A 21,865-nucleotide genomic window follows, 5' to 3' on the forward strand; every position below is an offset into this window, starting at 1 on the left:
GACATTCTTCCAGACCAATCGGTGTTTTCACATAGCTAATACCGGCTATAGAACGGTGAATGGTATTGCGTGTATACTTAGATGGTGAAGTTTTTCTAGTATTGGAAACAGGTATGGAAAGAATACTAGAAATATAAGGTCACGGATGACTGCCTAGAGGAGTAGGGCCGTTCGTGAAGTGAAGCGAGCATGTCAATTGTTGATGGTAACGGGGACTGCTATTTAACATGGGGTTGACTGCCGCCTACACGGCTAAGGTCCAGTCTGCGAACACAGGTGACGAAGTCTTGCTATTCCCATTAAATCACGAATCGCTTTTTGAGAGAAAATAGCAATGAAAATTGACATTAGTGGGTGTCAACCTGATTAATGCGATCAAATCGGTCTTAGCATCAGTAATGACATAACTAAAGCCAAAAAGAGGCTCTTCTATCTAGTTATAAGTAACTTCATGATATAGCACGGCTTCCAACTCCTGCATCCCGACGAGTTGACTGGAGATCTGTAGGGAATTAATGTTCAGTCTAATTTCAAAATAAAGTCAAAATCACTTACGTTTACGCACAAAGAAAAACGTAAGCCACGTGGCTAGGGACTTTGATCCCAAGTCATAATCTGACTCTGCTTTTTCTCCGGTAAGGGGAGGTGGTCGCTCAGGGAAAACCCGTGTAGGGACTAACCGCCTGGGCCCGCTATCGTTGACTACATCCAAAGCACACATTCTTTCGAAAACAGTCCTAATACAATGTTTCGGTCTCTGATTCGCTGCTAGTTGCGTGGAGAGTCTACAACAACCGACGATGACAGAAGCGATTCCGCTTGCCATTGCTGTTGCCACCGAGCTCCCGGATACTGGGTCAGAAAGGCTCGACCCAGGTCCAGAAGCATCGATGTCGACACCTGGGAGAAGGTAGTCAGATGTCTTTTCAGTTCCATACTCTGTTATCCTTCCAAAGTCATTGCATGGAGCTGTTGGAAAGATGTTGCTTAGTTGTTTATTCTTGTTGTACCATGCCGGCCAAACAACTTGTTGAATATGACCTCTATCAGCCGTGCTGCAAATGATAGCGGTGCCCTTGGCGTCAGCGTCTTCCATGGCCTGGAATAGTTCGTTGTTGTTCCCGTATAGTACAAAACTGCAGTTGATGATGTCGACTTGCTGTTGCAGTGCCCATTTAATAGCCTAGTTAAGATATCAGGTATCTAATACTCAGAAAAAACCAGAAAGTACGGATAGCTGTAAAGAGTAAAACATACATTGGTAACTGAATTGATATGAAAAGAATTTCGCTTCTCAGCAACCTTGCAAATGACCAATTCGCACGTGGGGTCAAGCTGCGCGATGATATTGGCCATTTGGGATCCGTGGGGGTCGCTTGAAATCCACCATGGGCTTTCTAACTCTCTCTCAGGCAGGGAATTTGTTACAAAGCTTCGTCCGGTGACTTTTCGTTCGGACCCCGGGAAAAAGATTGAGCCAATGCCCGTGTCTAGAATAGCGACCTTTGTTCTTGTCTCACTCTTTCCAGAGCTACTGTGTCGTGACACATGTCCATCGATATAAAATGGAAGGAAGTATTGCAAGCTTGCTATCTTGACAGGTTTTCGTTTGCTTCTCGTGTTAGACCATAGTTTCCGGAAAGAGGAACTGACTTACAATTCTGTGCTTGAGATTGGTACCTTTGACGCTGGTCCTGGACTAGACCAGGACATAGTGTCAATGGTTGCTCTTTTCATTGCTTGTGGGCCTGGGAATAACAGGTTTCTTTCTGTGGGAAATGCCATAGGAAGGGGCTTGGGAAGTTTTGGTCCCTGTCTTTTGAGTGTTGTTCTCGTGTGTGAAGTTACCCAAAATTGCCTCGCCCGCCCCCTTGCGTAAAAGTGCTTGCAAGTCTTGCTCGCCCTTCTGTAACGAAGGCTGAGCGGCATAGAAGCATGGTCATGATAAAGCCTTTGCAATCCTATGTAAAGCTTCCGAATGCACTGATCGACTCGCTTGCCTGATAGATTGTCCTGTGAAATACGTTAGTCTTAGAGATACTTGACAGGTCAATTCAGGTTTCAGTGAGACAACTGAATTTCGTACAGTTAAGATGGTGATGTGGATCGCTTCGAGCTGCGAACTGTTAGTATGGATAATGCACCAATGAAGAAGTGGTAACAGTACTTTCTTTAGTCGACAAAGGCCGTTCTGCCCTAGCCAATGGTCCAGAGAACCGAGGTTACCACTGGAGTACAAGTGAAGCTCTTTGAGTTGAGGAGCAGCTCGGTAAATGGCATATGCAGATAAATCTGTACGACGCCAATCCAGAGTTGTAACTCGAAATTTCCGCAGAGACTTCTCTATGTCTTCCTCACTATGTGGCTTGTTTTGTGAATCGTCAACGCGCACTTGAAATATTCGTCTCACGCCTTTACACTCGTAGAGCCAGTCAAGAATTAGATTGACAGGAGGCTTGCCATGGCATGCCGACGTGGGCAATATGGGCAGCTGCACATACTTTAATATCCTTTCGAAGTCGATACCGAAGCAGGGGGGCTGTTTCGTAGATTTATGACTATTTAAATGCTTCTGGCGATTCACGTAACCCTCAATACTTTGCTGAATGTTTTTGATGGTCGAGCGGAATTCGTCGTTTTTCTCAGAATCCTCGAGGGCTATGTTTCTTTTGTGGAGCACTGACTGAATCGTGGATATAATTTCTGGGTTTAGGTCATCTTCTTCTCCATTCATGGTCGTCCGTTTCTCCTGTAGACTTGTAAGGGCGGAGGTGAGGAACCCATCTAGCGTTCTTTCATCATCCTTCCATAGAGATAGGTCGAGGCACAACTCCCTGTCTTCTTGTACTTAGTATGCTGGCTTTGCTGCCGTTAAGGGTGGGGCCTAGTTACTGGATAATCCTAAGAGATGTTGGCGGATATCAGACACCTCGCTCCTTTCGATGATGACAGGGAGGAGATAGTCGTATATTTCCTTTCCCTCATCTGACTGATCTGTGTATGATAAAACTGGTCGTGGCAGCGCAGTTGAGTCAGTGGGATCCTTCCTATATCCGCTGACCAAGTTTGGTCGCAGTTTGACAAGTCTCTTGACTATGCCAAGTTGTTTGCGCTCCACTGCTTCATGGAGTAAGCAGCAATCGTCCTGTTCCAATAGGGAGGGACGCAGTTTTACCAGAAATTGGAAAATTCGAATGGATCCTTCATTGACTGCTTGACTAATAACTTCCATGGTGATTGCCTGTATGTCGTTTTGGACAAGATACTCAAGAACATGGAGGTGTTTTTGCTTGATGGCGGTCTTTGCAAGGACAGTCTTCCCACCTTTGGTCTGGTCAAGTATAGCCTTATCGTCCCTGACCATTTCGTCGAGAGTTTTAACGTGTCCTTGTTCGATGGCAATCTCTATCGCCGACTTTTTGTTCTTGTCACCTTCTAATATCAGTCCTTTCAACTTATCTAATGGCAATTTCTTCCTCATCTCCTCCACGATGATATAGGCATTGTGCTGGGCGGCAATATGCATGATATTTCGATTTGTCATGTGGTGGTCTCCCTTAATCAAGCTCCAAGTCTCAATCAAGAGTGCTTCGCAGATTCTCAAGGACAAGGCAACTCTATCGTGAGAATCGCTATCATTTTCAATGGCGTTGCGGCCAATGATGTTGATCTCATGGTCTAGGAAATCCCGTTTAGTTCTATGTTGAAATATGCTGAGCAGTCGCTGGACCCATTTCATGCTGTTGTCTGGTATACTGTCTAACAAACAAACAAAGATATCGTGAAAACTGTCAGGAGTTAGATTCCCACGACGATTCAGCACTTCTTCAAAAAGTTGTTCATTTTGGTCTTTGAGGGACGTTTGCAGTTCTTCCTTGAATCCCGCTTTCGGTTTCGGTGTATCGTGTAGGGATCGAGTTCCTCTCAATGGGAAGCTTCTTTTTCTGCTCGGTGGATTGAACATTTCCATGCCTTTACTGTGTATCGATGACAGAAATGAAAAGGTAGCGATATCTGATTATGCCAAAGGGAGCTTCGCTCACACAGCGTGTGATCGTCGTTCTTTCTGGGTCACCGACTCCGAGATGAACCCCGCACCTAAGCCTGATTTTCAACCTCTCAATGACCAATCCTGGCTCGAGATTATGTTTATCATGCATGAGGTTCTGTTTTCAGCTTGATGAACTTTTCAGCTCCGAGTAAGACCGGAAGAAGTCGGCTTTACCTGGGCGCTTAAGCCAAGAAAGGTATGCGAGGCGAAAGTTTTATTGGACATGAACAGAGCATCTGTATGTGATTATGTGTGGGATTTAGAGGTCAAGCCGGGCAGCCCGCCCTTGGCGCTGCGGCCTTGAGGTTCAATATGCAAGCAAGCTCGTAGCACAGTGTGAGGCTTCAAGCTCTATTCCCATGGGCCGAGAGTTCAAGTGCTTAGCACAGCAGGCCCGAATTTTTAGTTTTTCCTGGGCGACTTTATAACCATGGTAGCATCTGACACGCTCAGTCTCTAAAAAGTTCATTCTCTAACTATTTCCAATTGATCTTTCACCAATAGAGATTATGCCATCTCAGGAGGAGCTCGCAGAAAACCCTTTGATGGGAAACATCCAAGTCCCTGACGAGGGAGACGGTGATGGAAAGACTTACAATGTCGATGACGAGGACCAAAGATCCGTAGTTACCAGCTGGAAAGACACCTCATTCACCCGATACGTTCAACTGGAAACTTGCGTTCATGGAATCTGGAGTGAGGACGACCCAACCCCAACCACGCTGCTGGTTTTCCGCTGCGAGTTTGTCTGCATAAAGGATGATCATCGCCTGAAGTCGATCGCCATTCGATGGAAATTCGTCAACACTGATGTAGGAGAAGATGGAAAGGTATCTAGTCCGAACATTGTCGCACGCGGCCCCTATATGCGCGAGTGGAACGAACTTGAGGCTGAAGAGGAGGAAGGAAACGAGATAGGCGGGGACTTGGGAGGGGAAGGAGCTGGAGCTAAGGCTGCAATCAACCTCAAAAGAACGCACAAATCAACATACAAGCAGCAGTATTTCGAGAAAGTTGTTTCCTGGCATGACTATAATAATGACGAGCGTCGCCGGGAGGCTGTTTACTGGCGGTTTACCCAAAACCACAAAAAGGACTCAGGCGTGACTCCAGTCTTTCGTACAGCCATTCTGATTCGACGCCAAAACAACGCAAAGTTCGACGGCATCTTCGAGATCACAGAATTTGATGGAGGATGGAAGTATAACCTGTCCCAGGCTTGGAAGGATTTCACCGGGGTGCCAAAGAACGTGGACGACCCTGTGCATTTCAACCCAGAGGCGACGGACATTCTGCCTTCTTTCGAGGATAAGGCAGTGAACAAACAATCTTTGGGCCGCATTGCGACGATGGAGGGTATTGATAAGGAATATGCTTGGATTTGGGGGTTGGACGTGGGTAAAGGTTGATTGAAACAGAAGCATGCCATGCCATGTTTGAGCATCGTCCCATGTCTACACATATAGACAATCATCACATCCTTCAATTGAAGATTTAACGGTCAGCCACTAGCTAAGGATAATTCATCGCCTCGCCAGGAAGCTCATTGTGAGCTCAGCTAGTCCTTATTTTGTTCTACATAAACTTCCTAAGATCGACGAAGGCAAGGCTCGTGAAAATGCTCTCTATTACTCAGTTCCCGCAAATTCCACTCAAAGTCGCTGGAGTGGTGAAATTACTCAACCAATCTTGTCGTGTGTCTACAGTGTGTCCGAACAGTGCAACAGGCGTCGGATAACGCACCACCTTGTCATCAATTTCTGCAGGGCGACGTGTTCCTGTTTTCTGCCTATCCATCCCCAAGCCATTTCCTGCACCTCCGCACATTTGGTAGTCACGAACTGGGAGATCCCTGCGCCTCTTTTTCTTTGCCTCAGGCACCTAGTTGTTCTTCCGAAGCTAACCATCAGATCTCCCTTCATTGTGTACGCACACATCTCAAGGCAGTTTCAAAGTTTCGGCCACCCACTCAACATCATGGACCCAATTGCGGCCGCAAGTTCCTGCATCGGCTTGATTCAAGCAATCTCACAGTCTTTGCATCATTTGAGATCTCTTCAAAAGGGGGGAAACAGGCGCGCTGATATTGAGAGAATTGAAAGGGCACTGCGAATTCTCGCACACTTTCAGGACGCCAAAAGTATCATCCATGATGATCCCGAACTCACGGAAACACTGTCGCATGCCTTGGCTACCGCTTCTAGAGAGCTGGAGGTGGTTGCTAGGTGGTCTTCACGGTCAAAGCTGCAGCAGTTATGGAAAATAAGAAGAGACGTAGAGATTGAACAAGTCATCGGGAGCGTAGAAAGAACCTTGTCAACACTGCAATCGGTTATTCTCTTGTGAGTGCACAGCCCGTTCTGCGACGATGAGTGAAAGGACTTGAGAAACACCTTAGCTAAATACTGTTAAGACGCCTTTCCACGAACTTACTAAAGAGTCAGGAGTCTCTTAAACAGAGAACTGTTGAAGCTCAAAAAGCCATGGAGGATCTAGCAACTCTCAAGAACAGGCTTCCCAACTCGTTGGGCAACAATGATAATCCGTTCCAACTTTTAGGCGCCGATCAGGGCTTTGACACAAAGCAACAGGAGCTAGTAAGAGTTCGCTATGAGGACACAGGGAAGTGGGTGCTGAATTCCAACGAGTTTATTTCCTGGAAAGACGGGAAAAGGTTTGACTCTCAAGTTCTCTGGATCTCGGGTCAGCCTGGTTCAGGCAAGTCGGTCCTCATGTAAGTAGCCCAACCCACGCAGTCCACTTTGAAGGCACCCTTGACTTTTAGGACGTGAATTGAGATTTAGAATCAGGTCGACTATTATTGAGTGGGCACTTGAACGGGCCTCAACGTCGAAGAAAGACGTCGTTGTCTACTTTTACTTTGAGGCAAGCCGCAAGGACACTGCACGAGATGCCTTATCGAGTCTTCTTGGACAGCTTCTTTCGAAGGACATTAAGCTTCCAAGCTCAATTTCAAGCTTCTTGGAATCGTATATCCAATTAAGGACAGGAACAGAATCTGGGTCCTCTCCCTTCAACCTGAACGAAGTCACATCTGCATTCCTGACTTTGTCACGAGAGTTCAAATCCGTCACCATTTGTATGGACGGGTTAGACGAGTGTAGCGACATCCAAGACTTACTTAGGTTACTAGAAAGGCTCTTGGAGTCTTCCTGTCGCTTGGTTGTCGCCTCCCGGCCATGGTTGGAGTTTCAAAATTTCTTCGAAGGCCAGCTGAATATAGAAATCACAGAGAGAAACAACGCAGATATCCGACAATACTTCAAGACTTTTCTCAAGGAGAACCCGAGACTTGCAAAGATGATGGGAGAAAATCTCTCGAGGGAAGCCGAAGATGTAATCGGGCCACGATCAAATGGAAGGTGAGCCAAGCTGGCCAACTATTAGTTCTTAAGACATCGCGTTCTGGGCCGAGGTACTGACTATCTTATTAGTTTTGTATGGACAGGTCTCCAGATGGAACAGCTTCTTCAGCTGACATGCCGAGCCGAAATAAAAGAATACTTGAAAAGCTCTCCAGCAGATCTTGAAGACATGTACACGCTTCTTCTCTCTAGGATAAAAGAACAACATCCTAGCCGGGTTGAACTCGCATCCAGAATCCTTACTTGGCTCACAACATCCACCCGATCCTTAACCTTATCAGAGCTTCAACAGGCGGTATCTATCAACACCAACACTGAAATCTCACACTCTGTTTTTGATCAGGACAGGACGCCTCCTATTTCGATGATGGAGGAAGTCTGTATGGGGCTGATCACAACCGAACAGGCTCAGGATATCATCAAATTATCACATCATTCACTTGGGAACCTCTTCGCTAAAAACAGAAACCTCAAGGATATTCCGGAGATACAAAATCCAGATTATGTGGTTGTGTGTTGTATCGCTTGCATTAAGGCCCCTGAACTCAAGCTTGGGCCATGCGAAACCGTTGAGGCTTACAAGCAACGGCTGTCAGACATGCCCATAGCTCTCTATGTGGCTGAGAGCTGGGGATTCCACATTGAACAGAAAGGCGACTTCTATAAGAGAATCGAACAGGTCTTTGATGCTTTGAAAGATACTCGACGCTTGGACACCCTTGTGCAGCTTATGCACGTCGGGGGAAAACCACATAACGACCAAGACGTCAAACAGTTCCCCACAGACTTTACGACAACACACATAACAGCGTATTTTGGCCTTGAATTAGCACTGCAGCGTGAAATAATTTCATCGAGTCTTACCGAGAATATCGATAACCAAGACTCGTGGGGTAGAACAGCTCTTCACGTCGCGGCCGGAAGGGGTCACCTGTCGTTTTGTGCCATACTAGTCCAAGCAGGCGCCAGGATGGATATTAAGGATAGAAACAATAGGTCTCCGCTGCATCACGCCGTACTAAGTAGGCAATATGATCTTTTTGAAATGTTGCTACATTTTGTACCACATAACGTTGTCGAAGAAGAAGGTCAAGGGCTTTTGAAGACGGCGGTCCAAGGAGGCCATCTGGAAATAGTATATCGGCTTTTGGAAATTGGAAAAGTGGAGGTCGCTGAAGAGACAGTCCGTTTGGCAGCAGCGCAAGGCGACTTTGACATTGTTGAGGTTTTGATCGGCCACAGCGATTTCAAGGGTCTCGACGGGGCGATGTTAGAAGCCGCACGGCAAGGTTCTGCCCGGGAGGTGTTGCGGCTCTTCGAAATGGGAGCTGACGTCACAGCAACCGACGGTGACGAGAAAATGACGGCTCTTCACCATGCCGTGGTTCAAGATCATGCTCCGCTGATTTCAAGGCTTCTGAGTATTGGAGCAGACTCTGAAGCCAACGACGCAAAAGGTCGGACCCCACTCTTCATTGGTGCAGAAATGGGTCATAGCCGTGTCGTTGAAGCACTGTTACAAGCGGGAGCCGTCATGGACGTTAGCGATATACGTGGGAGGACTCCCCTTGACGTGGCTGCAGCTGCAGGCCATACAGACATTGTTCGCATGCTGTGCTTCTCTGGGTGTGCACTTCAGCCAAGCGTGGCTGCACTAGATTCGAAGGGAAAAGACAAACAGGGCGAAGCAGAGGTGAATGCACTACAAGCCGCCGCACTCGGTGGTTTTGACCAAATTTTATGCCTACTAGTGGAAAACGGTTCAGACCCGGACATGCGAGGCCAGACAAATCGCACTCCATTGTCATACGCCGCTGCTGCTGGACACAAACGAATTGTTCGGCGCCTGCTAGACTTTGGCGCGGATGCAAACGCACAGGACTCGAGTAGCCGCACAGCTCTATCTTACGCCGCCGAGAAAGGGGACAGTCAGATTGTGAAGGTCTTGTTGGAAAGAGGAGCTATCGACCTCGCTCTGTCAGATAACAAGGGGAAGACAGCGCTAGCATATGCTAAAGAGCGAGGCGACAATGATATGTTACTAATGCTAGAGTTAGCAGAATCAGATAGTTAAAATAGGTATTAAAATTCGAGTTTGCTATTCTCTCTGCGTAAGAGGAACGGAGTATGGTGCCGATACCACATGGACTACCACTACACTGGGCGAGTCTTTATGTTATTGATTCATCAAACCAAGGTCTCCTGGGAAGCACGGTTTTAGTTGCGATACTTCAGCTCTGGGGCTCATAAGAACGGATCATATGTTATCGACATTATGTGGGACGGTGGAAGAAGACTAGACGGTGTCGACGCTCTTCGTGAAGAAGATACAAATCAGTTCTTCAACGCCACGCTCGGCGAAGAGAAGTTCCAGGGATTATATGATATCTGTTAAGAACCATAAGGGCATTTTGACATGCCGACTGGTAGTTTGCCAGCAGCCGAAGGCGATAGGATTCGGGGGTCAAAAAATACAGGTCAATCGAATTGCTACGTAAATAACGAATATTCCAAAGTCTCAGAATTGTATTGAAATGAACCCGACCATATGAAAACCCTAATATTGTAGAGAAGAAAGGAAAATAGAAAGCTCTAAAGCCTATATCTCGACTACAAGAACACGACCCTACTCGTCCTTGGAGGGATCAAAGCCAGGGCACTGATCACCAGCAGCCTCACCAAGCTTCTTGGTAAAGCTATCATCTTTGTCCCAGAACTTAGGACCAACACCACCATTCCAAGCATCATAGAGGTAGTCTCGAAGAGATCGGCCGTTGACAACAGGCCAGTTGTCCCAGCCAACAAGGTTACCGATGAACCACTGACCAGTGTAGTTCTCAATATCGTCATCGGCCTCGTTGGCCATGCGCCAGCAGTGAGTGAAGCCACCGTCCTTGTGGTAGACGACCTTGGCACGCTGGCCATCCAGACGGGGAGTGTTTGTGGCGTGTTCGTAGCCGCCGTGGCATGAGGGAGCGACACGCTTGACGTCTTCGCCTTGGACGAATACGACGATGTTCTCCCAGTCGTGAGTGTGGCCGTTACCGCCACCAGCAGCATTGATAGTACCCCAACTAAAGTTGGTCAGACATAGATGTTGTAGAGAAGGTGAATTGAACTTACGAAGACTGGTCCTTCTCAAAGTAGTACTCATACATAATAGCACACCAACCATTGTTGCAGCGCTTTCGGCTGTAGACATTGTTGTTCTCCAGACGGTTTGGCTCACGGCAATCAGCAGCGGGACCCTTGAAATAAACGTCCTTTTGACTGAGACCACGGTTCGTGTTGCCGTCCTTATCGATGGCGGAAGTGTAGTAGCAGCCGTCAGTGTCGAAATCAGTTACAGGCTGGAATTTGTGCTCAATCTCGTGAGCTCCGTCGTCGAGACGGCCCATGAGAACTCGCTTGGCGAGCTTGAGGGGTCCGGCTTCGACGGTGAGAGCGCCGGCGAGGACGGTAGCGATAGTGAAGGCGTGCATGATGTTAAAAAAAAGATGAAGTTGGAAAGAGAACGGAAAGTGGAAGTTGAAGGAAGAGGGTAGAGAGTGTTGTGAATGGATGGAGTGATAATGAGATGAGATGGGAGATTTGTGAAAGCAGATGAAGTCTTATATACATGATCTGCGATCAAGAACAAGCCTCGATCAGAGTCCGCTCGCGCAAGTTGAAGCCCATCATGACACCAAGCAGCCATTTCTCATCTCGTCCTCCAAAAAAATGAAACGGATCAAGAAGGATTCGCTATACGAGTAGGATTCAACATCTCAGCCAATAAACGAAGCCAAATCTATTTCGATGATCTCACTGCATACATGAATTTCATGCACCAGTTCAGCTCGTTGCAACTAAACGCCCAAACCGCCAAGGCGCAGCAGCAGCTCAGACCAATCACACGAATTTCGCACCCGTGCCTTAATTTTAAGCTTAGCGGATCTTATCTGCTTAGCCACAACGATCGCAGATCTGACCAGTCAAATGTCTTCCGGACCTATTTTAATCTCGGGGGTAAGCTTTTCCTTGAAACGTGTAGGATTTGGCTAGTGTCATTCTCGAAAGCATGCTCATGATGTTGTTTGGGGGGTGTGAGGCGTTTTTGGTGAAACTAGCCTTGTTTTTGATGGCGGATGACAGTATGTCAGCTCTAGGTTTCATGTTGAGAGATACTTTGGTCAGGTGGTGGTTTGTGCGGTGGGGTATGTAGCCTTGATCAGCGCGAGTAAATGAGAACGGGTCATGATAGATAATGAGAAACAAAGCATATTGGGGGCTTTGAGCGCTGGAGAGTATCTTTTCGAGAGCCTGGCAGGATTGAGATACAGGGAATCAGTCCACGCCACGGCTGGCGGAGGCTGGAGATTTGCACGTAGATGTAGTTAAGAATAAATCATGCGACAATTGTTTCTATCATGAGATCATGTTTATTACCTCGTCTAATATTTGTTTTTCCTCCTTAGACTCAAAGAGTCTTGAGGGAGTCATCAAATCACCAGCCAGTGAAGCTTCGATAACTATACGTAAATTCATCGCGATAAAAATAAGCGTTGATGAAATTAGAGTAAGCGGGCACGAAATTGACAGTAAGCGCTGATGGAGAATACCCACAGGGCTGTGATTGAACCGGGATCAGTCGTGGGGTCCGAGCCGACTGAGGTGCATGCTTCAGGGTAACTCTCGGCTTTTCTTAGATCGATAACGCAGTATCCGTAGTTCCCATGATAAAAGTAAAGGTGCAACTCGAAGAATTCTAATGTTGAACAAAGAAGCCCGCAATATGATGAACGGGGAAAAAGAGAATCAGGTCTTGATATGCTGCAAATGTTGATAGCGAGATGTCTCTGGGGAATCTCTGGTTCATGGATGTATTGAGAGAGTGAAAGGCAATTTCCAGCGCTGTCATCAGCTCTTCATCCTCATGGACCCCGAGAAAAACCTCGTAAACAGACCAGTCTTTTGCGACAAAACTACCTTACACATGAAGGGGTATCCTTGATCCAGGTTATGAGATTGACATGATGAAGTAGACGAGAGACTGGCTAAGCACTTCCGACTACATGTGTCTTGAGCAGGCGTTTAGCGTTCTTATTGTGGGTTTCTATCATTCATCGAGGCATCTACGGAAAACTTGTTCTCAGTCAGCCACGTAGTAAACTTCTGCAAAGCTATCCCCAGATGTGATATCCTATGCTTCTCTTCATCTGGCATCTCCGCCAATGTCAGACCCATTCCGTCAGGTCGAAAGCACGTTTGCCACCCATATCGCATCACGCCTCTCGCTGGTACAATCGTCCCATCAATTCGTCCTTGAAACAGCACAGGCTCATGGCTAGGACCTTTACAGTATCCTATCGTCGCCACTGCTTCAGCGCTTTTGTCTGAGAAGCCAGCTAGTAATAAATGTAGCTTTTCCGGTCCCAAGGCCTCGAGGAAGAATTTTATGTAAGGGCCTGGCATGCCGTTCATCGCATTGAAGCAAAGAGCTGTATCATCCACGACGACTGGACCACCGACCTGCCAAATGTGTCAGCTTAAATCGCGATATGTGAAAGCATCTCACCATCTCTGCAGCTGCGCGACATTTTGCGATTGTGATTTCCTCGATCGATCCTTGTATCTCAGGCAAATCAAGAGATTGATTGCGAACGGTAATTCCGGAGGAGGCGAGGATAGCCTTGATATCGGCTATCTTATTAGCATTGCCAGTGATGAGGTTGATTTCAGTCATGGCGATGTTCAAACAACTGATATTTTTGTTATGAAACTTTGTCTTGACTGGCTGACAGGTATGATTCACCCGGCTAAGCGATCTTACCTAACTCCGGTACCGGGCTTAGACCCACTAAGCACTGTACTCCACAAGAGATATTACGAGTATTGATAGTCAAGAGCACTATATTGTTGTCGAAAACGGTGTTTACCGGACGGAAATACTGTCGATTGAGTCACAATTACATCTAGAGCAATCTGATTTGTACTAGCCATATTTAAGCTAACGAACTTCGTAACCAGAAACATGATAAGCCAGAAAAAGTAAACCTAGGTAAGGAGGAGCTCCAAATGAAGCCTGGAAGTGCGTGTATGTATGCTCCTGGTAGGTGTTGCCAAAAAGAGCAAATAAATCATTAGTGTCGAACTGGGAAAATAAGAACAAGGAAACAACCGAGATATGGGACCTTACCCGATGGTTAAATGAAGGAAAAGAACAATACTTCCGACAATAGAGGACTAAAAATGTCACATCGAAAGCCGAGCAGGCTTTGGAGCACCCTGAACAACCAACGACACTTTAGTAAGAACAGTACTTGCCAACTCGGCCAGCTTGTCCTTGATCCAGAGAAGAACTCCCCAGATTTTATCCCAAATCTGCCAGAGTTTGGCTCGAAGGATATCCCAAACACGATCCCAGGGAATAAAGTATACCATGCCGTAAGCGGCAACTGCCGAGCCGACTCCAGCAGCACCAACTGCTCCAAAGCCACCTGCTGTAGCATACCCAGCGGCCATAGAGAATCCGAAAGGGCCTTTGACCGAGATACCACCAGCACTCATCCAGAAGCCGCCGGTCATGCCAGCTGCGCCTGCACCAACACCAGCAGCCATGGCTGTAGCTAAAAAGCTCTTCCACTTCTGGAACCACAATTCTGTGCCATCAGCGCAGCTACTAGATGAGTTTCCGGACTTCTCACTGACTTCTATGTCTTTCAGCTCTTGGACTCTCTGCATGGTATTGTATTTGTCCTCATGGGAAAGACTAGGAGACTCTCTGGGTTGCTGGAGAATCTGAAGGTCTTCCTGCGAACAGTCACTGAGGTCAAAGTTGCACCCCTCGAGGTGAGTCAACTCCTTGTTACTCTGCTGGAGCTGGGAAGGGCGAGCGTCCCACATGAAGGTTTTGAAACCACAGTAGGTTGAAGAAGTTCCAATCCGAAGTGCATCTGGTCGACCGCCAGCTCCGCAAGGCCTGATGAAGACTTTGTCGACAAAGCCTTCGATGTTGTATGTCAACTCAGCGACTGTAGAGCTCACAAGAAGATGTAAAGTCTTGATCGCTTTCTTGGCGACAATGCTGTTGGTCATAGCGCTTCCGAGATGCTCTTGGAGTTGGTCTTGGGTAGTGACTACGACAGATGATCCTGGAGTCCAGTCAGAAATCTCGTTCGTTATATCATAGTGACAATGGATGGGCTGTCTCTCCGGGTGGGATACAGGTAAAGTATCAGATACTGATCGCTGGGGAAACATCATGAAACGACTTACGAATTTTCTTCTTCTTGACCTTATCATCAATAAGCTTTCTCATAGCCTTGCGCTGCTCGGGAGCCACAAGAGCAAGGACGAGTGTGCTAGGGTTACCCTCGGTGGCCTTGACATCTTGCCACAAAGACGTGTTCTCTTGGTGGTAGATGTCTTGCTCTGGAGCCTTGACAACGGTATTGCTAGGCTTAGTTGAAGACTTCGAGGAGTGCTTGTGAGATAAAGATGAGGATGAGGACGAAGAGGACTTTCTGTGCTTTCCTCGATGGGTAGAGGAACGTGACGAGTTGGAGGGCATTGTGTAGGGGAAGTTTGAATGCTAAGCGATGGCTAATGAGTAGACCGCTGAGTAAATTTGAAGAAGAAGAAAGAAGATAAATTCTGAAAGGTGGCAGACCTCGAATTTATAGAGGAATTGGTCGATTTGTGTGCCATTCTGGTGTCAAGCCTCTGACTTTGACCTCGTAATCATTATGCATATCCTTTCTCTTCCATTATTGGGTTTTAGTGCTTGATATCATGAGCCTTTTGCACATGCAATATTCAGGTTGTTGAGGTCTTGATGCATAAGTGACGGCTGATGTTAAGCTTAGCAGCGTTTATCCTATACAAGCCATAACAGAATTACTTGTTGGCCCGTGGGCATTGGTTGAAAAGTGCTACCAATAAGACGTGCCGACACCAAGTCGATCAACCAATTAACCAAAGTCGTCCCCACTGACCACTTAGTGAAGTCCAATGATGTTCCCAGATCAGGCACCCTTGTTTACCGTAGAGGTTGGTCAGCTGGTCAAGCCATGCATTATCTCCACTCTTGTGCGACAATGTTGCTTATCTCTGGGCTCCGTGCATCAAGGCGATATGCCCGTAATCCCATGGAAAGGCCACTGTCTCTCATGCCCCTTGATCCCCAGCCATCCTACTAAGGAGAGTCAAGCTTTCAGTTCAAACCGCCGAACACAAGCAATACATGAAAAATACGACTCAAAATGGCACATAATCACCAGGGGGAATCACAGTATTCCCGAGAGCAATGGCAGACTATACACCCGATGTTTCGCCATATATACATCGATCAAGGCTACAGCCTGGAGAAGACATTGATGGCACTGGAGTTGATCAACAATTTTAAGGCAACGTAAGTGACTTTTCGACGCTAGTAGTTGAGAAAGGATGATTTGTAACAGAATTCTACAGCGAAGATGCATTCAGAAACCGAATAAAGAGAAACTGGCGGGATTGTGCAAAAAACAACAGAGTAGCCCGTGGAAATCGAACAAGACCAAAGAGCATCACGGCAATATTTCCTGACTTACCAGACTATATAGCTAGCCTAGCTGTAGGTGCGATACCTCGGTCACTATGCTTTCAACGCTTCCAAAATCATTTTCAAGTGCTTCATTCACTTAACAAGTACATTAAAGGCTTCTTTGATACCTCACTTTCACGGCTTGCGCAACAGAACAATGCTACTATCCAAGATGCAAACGGTGCAGAGAAGGAAGGAAGTGGACAGAAACCAGCTATTGGTGGAAGATGGTGCCGTGCTTTGAGCATTTGCCAAGAGATCTCGATACTGCCTCGGAAGAAACGGGATTTCATTGTTTCGAGCAGCCTCATTAAGGACAAACTTAACAAAAAGGCTTTTAAGCAGAAAGGTATCCAGGAAATGCAGGAAATCACCACAAAGATTCTCAACGAAAAGGTCTTCACACGGCTGGAGGTGAACGACAAGGAGTCTACTCCCAAGGACCTACCTGCACTATGGAGCGTTTGTCGCCTCTTACGTGGGCTTTCATCCCAACTAGGCTATGCCGAAGACTCTCAGGCTTTATTGATGAGACTCTTCCTTAACGGGCTAAGGGAGGCTTTCGCTCGCATACTTCGAGGTTCCAATACCGAGATGGGCCGCGCTCTTGAACTTGTCCAGGACATCCCGCTGGCGGATCTCAAGGATATTGCTACTTTAAGTTGCCTATGCTCAGCTAGAGCACTATCAAGTAGACTTGAGCCACATGATCCAGTTGTCCTAGAAGCCTGGGCAGACTACTACCAGCATCATGACCGGCGCAAGCTGAAGAAAGACGTGTTCCTTGCCCATTACAAGAGAGCTTACGAAGAAACAAGAGCTCGATATGAAACTACGGAAGATGGGTTGTATGATGAAAGAACACTCCTTATCCTGATCAATTACAGCTATGCCGCTCATTACATCTGTCACGAAAAGGCATTGGCGGAGCAGCTCTCGTCAGAACTTTGGGAACAGACGGGTGCTTTACTTGCTGAGCAGGACCCACCAGAGTCCTGGTCAGTCAAAGTCCAAGGAATGGCCCAGGCAGCCAAGATACAAGCCTTGCTTTGTTTTGAAGAGCATGGAGACAAGTTCAGATGCTACGACGATCTCCGAAAAGCTATACATAACTACAACTTGGGCAATGCACATACCGGAGAGCAGTGCCCTGACGAGATTCCCCAGGTCGGTGAAAGAAGGCATGAGATAGTCTGTTTGCCTCCATATGACCTGGAGGTCCAGCATTCGTTCGGCATACAACAGATACTTCAAAAGCTAGTCTTGAGTCCGGACTTGGGGTTTAAACTCTTGGCGATGGAATTGCAAGACCTCTTTGCGACTTTGCTAAAGACTGAAACTATGACGATGGCAAAGCTGAGTGTAGCCACAAGTAAGCTGGATGACAGCAATGACGAGGACTGTCAATTGATTGCTGCAGGACTGTATGAACAGCAAGACTCCATCATAACCGCCTGTCGCAGAAACGTATATAGCTTGGTCCGGTCTGCTGGAATTCTGTTCAGGAAAGCAGAAGTTCCACCGCTGACGAAGATGGAGCAGTCTAACTTGAAAAGGTACTTGGAGATCAGCATTCAAAGAATGAGGGCCCAAGGGAAAGAATGCCATCTTAAATCAAAAACACTGAGAGGATTGGTTGTTAATTTTGATAGCTTCGTCAAGACTTGAGGGTTTATTCTCTCAAGCCGGTTCCTGATGAGCTGTAATGTTCGTTTTATTTCTATTCTCCAAAACTCAGCAGTTAATTAACTGTTTCCCCATACTTTGTTATGATAAATTGGCTTTCAACCTTCCAGCTCATGTCGCTGTGTCTTCCCATTCGCCTCGAAGGGTGAAGTAGCTGCCGGTAACTCAGCAGTAGCTTGGCTGCTGTCCAACTCTTGCAACCCGTTCTGCTTTGAACAGTCGCCTGGAAGCTCAGCCTTGCCCCATTGCTTCGTGGCTCCCTCAACGCTGTTTTGTGAAAGATGTTCGCTGGCTTTTCTCTTGTGACGGCGCATCCATAGCCAAAGGCCAACAATAGCCACTATAGCAGCAACTCCGCCGAGTACACACCAACGATAGCCCCAACTGGCGTTGACGATGAGTTGTCAGGGTATGAGTCGAACTTGGGGCCGTCTGTTGTGGAGATGAGATTTTCTGTATGTCATTTATAGTCTTTGATGTTTTCTAAACCGGACGGGGATCTTGAATTGTAGCTCACGTATATTTGTCTAAACTGGGGATAACAGGGCGGATCCGAGCTTAACCGCCGGTTTGGGGCTTCAGTCCCGGTAAAGCTGGCCAATCTACACACTAGCTTCACTACATGGTAAGCACTAATGTCTTGGCTTGTATTCCTCAATCAAGCATATTCTCCCATTCATATGACATCATAATCAGAATATAGAGTGACATTCTTGTAACGCTGCTGCCTGTCTGTTGACCTGCCATAAGCGGTAATGAGTTGATCAACCCGCATCGAGATGGAAGCGACTTCAAACCCGCGGTAAACCAGACGTTTCTCCCAATATAGGCATTCCTTCCCGTCCTGCTCCTTCCATCCCTTCGAGTAGCACAAATCCCCTCAGGCACATAAAGCAATGTTGTCGATTCGCAAACTCCCAACAGCAAATACCCTTCCCAGTGACTTCCTCCGACTTCAAGATTATGGTGTAGGAGCAATCAGAGCTGTCTGAGCACAGGCAGCAGAACAGACTCCGAATGCGCTGTTACAAGCTGCAATCGTAGCGGGAGCCGTCGCTCCAGCGGTAGCTCCCCAGGTTGCGCCACCAGCAGCATAGCAAGCCATCGCGACAGAAGCGCATCCCGCCTGACAGACGCCATACGCGATCGGACCTGCGACGACGGTCGTCGAAAAAGAGGTGATAGTGACAAGGAGATGGAGGGGCTTCATTTCGAAGATCGCTGTGATGGCGCGTGTACGTCGTAGTTCTTAATGCTCTGTGTTGTTGGAAGGGAGGGTATTCGTATTCTTTTCGTTCGTATAAGACGATCGATTTCAGAGGTTTACATTTCTGAAGGTTCTCAAAGTTTTTGAGATCATTCCTTATTGACTTTTTCAGCGGCGGGGTAAGTGGTCGGCCTCCCGCATAAGATCACGTCACGTAACACGTGAGGCTGACATCCTCATCAGTGGCTGCCTCACCCCATGCACTGCCCACCCAGTCCACGTTTGGTGCATTGGTAAATAGATAAATGCGATTCAAAAGGGAAGCAATAACAGATGAATGTATTATCAACTGGACATTGTGTTACTAAAGCTAAGTTTCTTCATCCTATGTTGCGAAATCAGGGTGTAGGCGCAAACAAAGCGACCTTTGCACAAACCGCCGAGCAAGTTCCAAACGCGTTATTGGAGGCGATAATAGTCGGCGGAGCGGTTGCACTGAGCCTTGTTTTCCAAACGAAACCGGCCGCTCCATAGCAAGCCATGACAATGGCAGAGCAGCCGGCTCGACAGGCCGCATATGCCTGCGGCCCGGCAGATGCACCAGTGAAGAACAAGGCGGCGACAGCGACGGTGACTCGAGGCTTCATTGCTTCGGTGAGCGTTATAATTGCATATTATATCTGAAGCGTTCGGTCGACTTCGATGTATCAGCAGGTCTTACCTTGAACGTTTAGTATTGACAAAATGGTGGATTCTGCGGTATGAACATGGGAAGAATTCGGGATCGGATGACTCCCTTCTAACGGCAAAAGGGGAGAGCTTACAACCAATTTCCAAAGACTGTTTCACCGTCCCAGCACGGTCTATATAGACTTGTAGGCCCGACATGAGGGAAGATGACAATGGTCGGCCCCCCGCGTTATGATGCGTCATACACAGTGAGAATTAACCAGCACAGCCAACTACTGGCTAATCATGAGTCGCAGGGAACATCATTAGGTCACTGACTGTGGACTTTTATTCATTGTAGCCATTCATAATCTCATCAGTGTCATTACACTACTCATAGTTGACTCTGCCATATCTTATCCGAGCCGATACAGGTATTACGGGGACCCTGCAGGCGTAAGTGGCTTTCTACCATAGACAAAGTAGCTAGCCATAAAGTCAGCACGACATCGTAGAATCAGCTCAAGTCTATACTTACATAGGCCAATATGCATGAATCCTGGGGTTCTGCAAATCCTTTCTCACATGCGCACAAAACACCCTCGTCTCCTCAGTCGACCACCCAAGCCCCCTTGTGAAATACGCCAACGACAAGCCATCCAAGCCACCAGCGATGTTTGCGCAAGCCCACGCCCCCAACTCTTTGAACTTCTTATCTCTCGGCCACGGATTCGTCGGCCACTTCTGTTGAACCTCGACGATATCAACGAACCCCGCAGCAGCGAGGTAGTTCTTATACTCTGTTGTCGGGAATACGGGACGGCCAAGGTTCTGACCAGCTTCGAAGCAGGATCTGCACCACTTGGAGAGGTAGCTCTCTGGGTGGAGGGTTCCGTCGTCGGAGCGCGCGGGGAGTGACATATCCTGGAGCTCGAGATAGCCGCCGGGCTCGAGGTTGTCGAAAGCGACTCTGATGATTTGGGGAAAGTCGGTGAAGCAGCCGAGCATCATACGGGCGAAGATGAAGTCGAATTTCTTGGTCCAGGTCCATTCTTTCTCGAGGTCGTCTATTTCGAAGCTCACGTTTGGTGGAACGCTAAGATGGGATGTCAGTATTTCATCACACGATAGGGTGCCAGAGGCTTTGCGTACAGAGCTGGCTGGATTGGGCTTAGGTCAACGCCGATGACCTATAAAGTCAGTAATTGAAGCTACGCGACAACGATTTAGTTACCTCTGCTTCAGGATTTGCATCAGCTGGAAAAATGTTAGCGCTTGATGTCAGTGCATACATTGCAACACGGCTTACCGTAGTCAATCGCCCATGAGCCAGTGCCTGTTCCCATGTCGAGGACACGATTCGCGCCTTTCGCTTTGGGACATACAGCGAGCTCACCATCGAGCGTTCGAACATAAAGCTCGTGTTGTAAATCTAGTGATATTAGCATTGCTCTGACAACTACAAGTTCCGACATACCCAGTCTTTCATTCTCTTCCTTTCATTCAGTCAGTAACAGTCTGTCATGTAAAATACCCTATCCGGTATTGAGTCTGTTGATCAAACCTACTTCGTCATTCGGCAGGACATATTCTATGACTTGTCAGTTTTTTCCATTGGATCGGCATGAGATTAACATACTCCCACTACTCAAAGCATGATAACTTCGACCATTTTCCTGTCGATAAGCCAAAATACTCGAAGAGATTGAAACGACCGACGGCTCTACTTCCTACACGTTGTCAAAAGTCAAAATACGTCATTTTGAGGCCCTGTCAAAGTGTAAAGTGACCCATGAAAAAAGCGAGTCATTGGAACATACCTCGCCAATTGAGGAGTCGGCATCGTCGTCGTCACTTGCAGCCTATGCACGTCAAATCAGACCCCGCTTATGCACAGACATAGAATTAATTTCTTACGATAGCATCTTGGATCTGGATAACAGGCTCCGAGCCTGGGGGCGGAGAGTTACCCTCGTGCTGGGACTCTTGAAGTGTCATTGTCGATGGGGCCAGAGTCACAGAGTGTGATTGAGCTGTGGATCACGGAGGATTAATCGATCGAAAGAAACCTCCCCCTCTTTCTTTATTTCTTTGTGCCGGGCCGTGCCTTGTGTAGCGTGATGGGCTTTTCTGGATCGGAACGCGGCGTTACTGATGTTCCGCCAGTTGACTCGGGCGGGGATGGCTTCCGAGATGCGCCATCCCCGTCCAAATCATATTATTTTGGGGTCTTGGTTCGTTATTGGTGGTACAGCTCCACTAACTGTCTGCCGTCCTTGAAAAGTGAGGGCTTGTTGGAGGGC

General features: G+C 47.4%; 9 protein-coding genes across 10 annotated transcripts; 3 read left to right on the forward strand and 6 right to left on the reverse strand.

Moving 5' to 3' along the window:
- Positions 1-547: 547 nt before the first annotated feature.
- FVEG_17507 (hypothetical protein) lies at positions 548-3,739 on the reverse strand (the record flags this gene model as incomplete). The annotated part of the gene is made up of 6 exons (XM_018906755.1): positions 548-1,183; positions 1,258-1,612; positions 1,658-2,013; positions 2,087-2,116; positions 2,168-2,838; positions 2,893-3,739. 6 exons carry the CDS (start codon positions 3,737-3,739, stop codon positions 548-550), a joined length of 2,895 nt encoding a protein of 964 aa, XP_018761524.1.
- Positions 3,740-4,560: 821 nt separating this feature from the next.
- On the forward strand, positions 4,561-5,460 carry FVEG_13347 (hypothetical protein; the record flags this gene model as incomplete). The annotated part of the gene is made up of 1 exon (XM_018902718.1): positions 4,561-5,460. One exon carries the CDS (start codon positions 4,561-4,563, stop codon positions 5,458-5,460), a length of 900 nt encoding a protein of 299 aa, XP_018761525.1.
- Positions 5,461-6,534: 1,074 nt separating this feature from the next.
- On the forward strand, positions 6,535-9,511 carry FVEG_17508 (hypothetical protein; the record flags this gene model as incomplete). Its single annotated transcript, XM_018906756.1, has 3 exons — positions 6,535-6,785; positions 6,862-7,434; positions 7,507-9,511. 3 exons carry the CDS (start codon positions 6,535-6,537, stop codon positions 9,509-9,511), a joined length of 2,829 nt encoding a protein of 942 aa, XP_018761526.1.
- Positions 9,512-10,063: 552 nt separating this feature from the next.
- Positions 10,064-10,919, reverse strand: FVEG_13350 (hypothetical protein; the record flags this gene model as incomplete). The annotated part of the gene is made up of 2 exons (XM_018902719.1): positions 10,064-10,511; positions 10,561-10,919. The coding sequence occupies 2 exons, from the start codon at positions 10,917-10,919 to the stop codon at positions 10,064-10,066; spliced, it is 807 nt and encodes a 268-aa protein (XP_018761527.1).
- A 1,473-nt stretch (positions 10,920-12,392) lies between these two features.
- On the reverse strand, positions 12,393-13,190 carry FVEG_17509 (Ham1 family protein). The gene is made up of 2 exons (XM_018906757.1): positions 12,995-13,190; positions 12,393-12,948 (listed from the first exon to the last, which is right to left on the reverse strand). Exons 1-2 carry the CDS (start codon positions 13,160-13,162, stop codon positions 12,520-12,522), a joined length of 597 nt encoding a protein of 198 aa, XP_018761528.1. The 5' UTR covers positions 13,163-13,190; the 3' UTR covers positions 12,393-12,519.
- Positions 13,191-13,671: 481 nt separating this feature from the next.
- On the reverse strand, positions 13,672-14,989 carry FVEG_13351 (hypothetical protein; the record flags this gene model as incomplete). The annotated part of the gene is made up of 2 exons (XM_018902720.1): positions 13,672-14,570; positions 14,695-14,989. 2 exons carry the CDS (start codon positions 14,987-14,989, stop codon positions 13,672-13,674), a joined length of 1,194 nt encoding a protein of 397 aa, XP_018761529.1.
- Positions 14,990-15,680: 691 nt separating this feature from the next.
- On the forward strand, positions 15,681-17,668 carry FVEG_13352 (hypothetical protein; the record flags this gene model as incomplete). The annotated part of the gene is made up of 2 exons (XM_018902721.1): positions 15,681-15,829; positions 15,889-17,668. 2 exons carry the CDS (start codon positions 15,681-15,683, stop codon positions 17,666-17,668), a joined length of 1,929 nt encoding a protein of 642 aa, XP_018761530.1.
- Positions 17,639-19,085, reverse strand: FVEG_13353 (hypothetical protein). Its single transcript, XM_018902722.1, has one exon. It carries the CDS (start codon positions 18,894-18,896, stop codon positions 18,648-18,650), a length of 249 nt encoding a protein of 82 aa, XP_018761531.1. The 5' UTR covers positions 18,897-19,085; the 3' UTR covers positions 17,639-18,647.
- A 727-nt stretch (positions 19,086-19,812) lies between these two features.
- Positions 19,813-21,839, reverse strand: FVEG_13354 (hypothetical protein; the record flags this gene model as incomplete). Of its 2 annotated transcripts, XM_018902723.1 has the most annotated exons (10): positions 19,813-20,048; positions 20,101-20,658; positions 20,715-20,752; positions 20,797-20,819; positions 20,872-20,994; positions 21,040-21,058; positions 21,131-21,153; positions 21,202-21,292; positions 21,383-21,424; positions 21,480-21,839. In XM_018902723.1, the coding sequence occupies 10 exons, from the start codon at positions 21,558-21,560 to the stop codon at positions 20,000-20,002; spliced, it is 1,047 nt and encodes a 348-aa protein (XP_018761532.1). In that variant the 3' UTR covers positions 19,813-19,999. The 2 variants fall into 2 exon arrangements, with proteins under 2 accessions (XP_018761532.1, XP_018761533.1); XM_018902724.1 differs by having other exon boundaries at positions 19,813-20,658; positions 21,480-21,560.
- Between the last annotated feature and the right edge of the window lie 26 nt (positions 21,840-21,865).

Source organism: Fusarium verticillioides, chromosome 8 (assembly GCF_000149555.1).
Source record: "Fusarium verticillioides 7600 chromosome 8, whole genome shotgun sequence".
In the NCBI taxonomy this organism is placed as follows: Eukaryota; Fungi; Ascomycota; class Sordariomycetes; order Hypocreales; family Nectriaceae; genus Fusarium; species Fusarium verticillioides.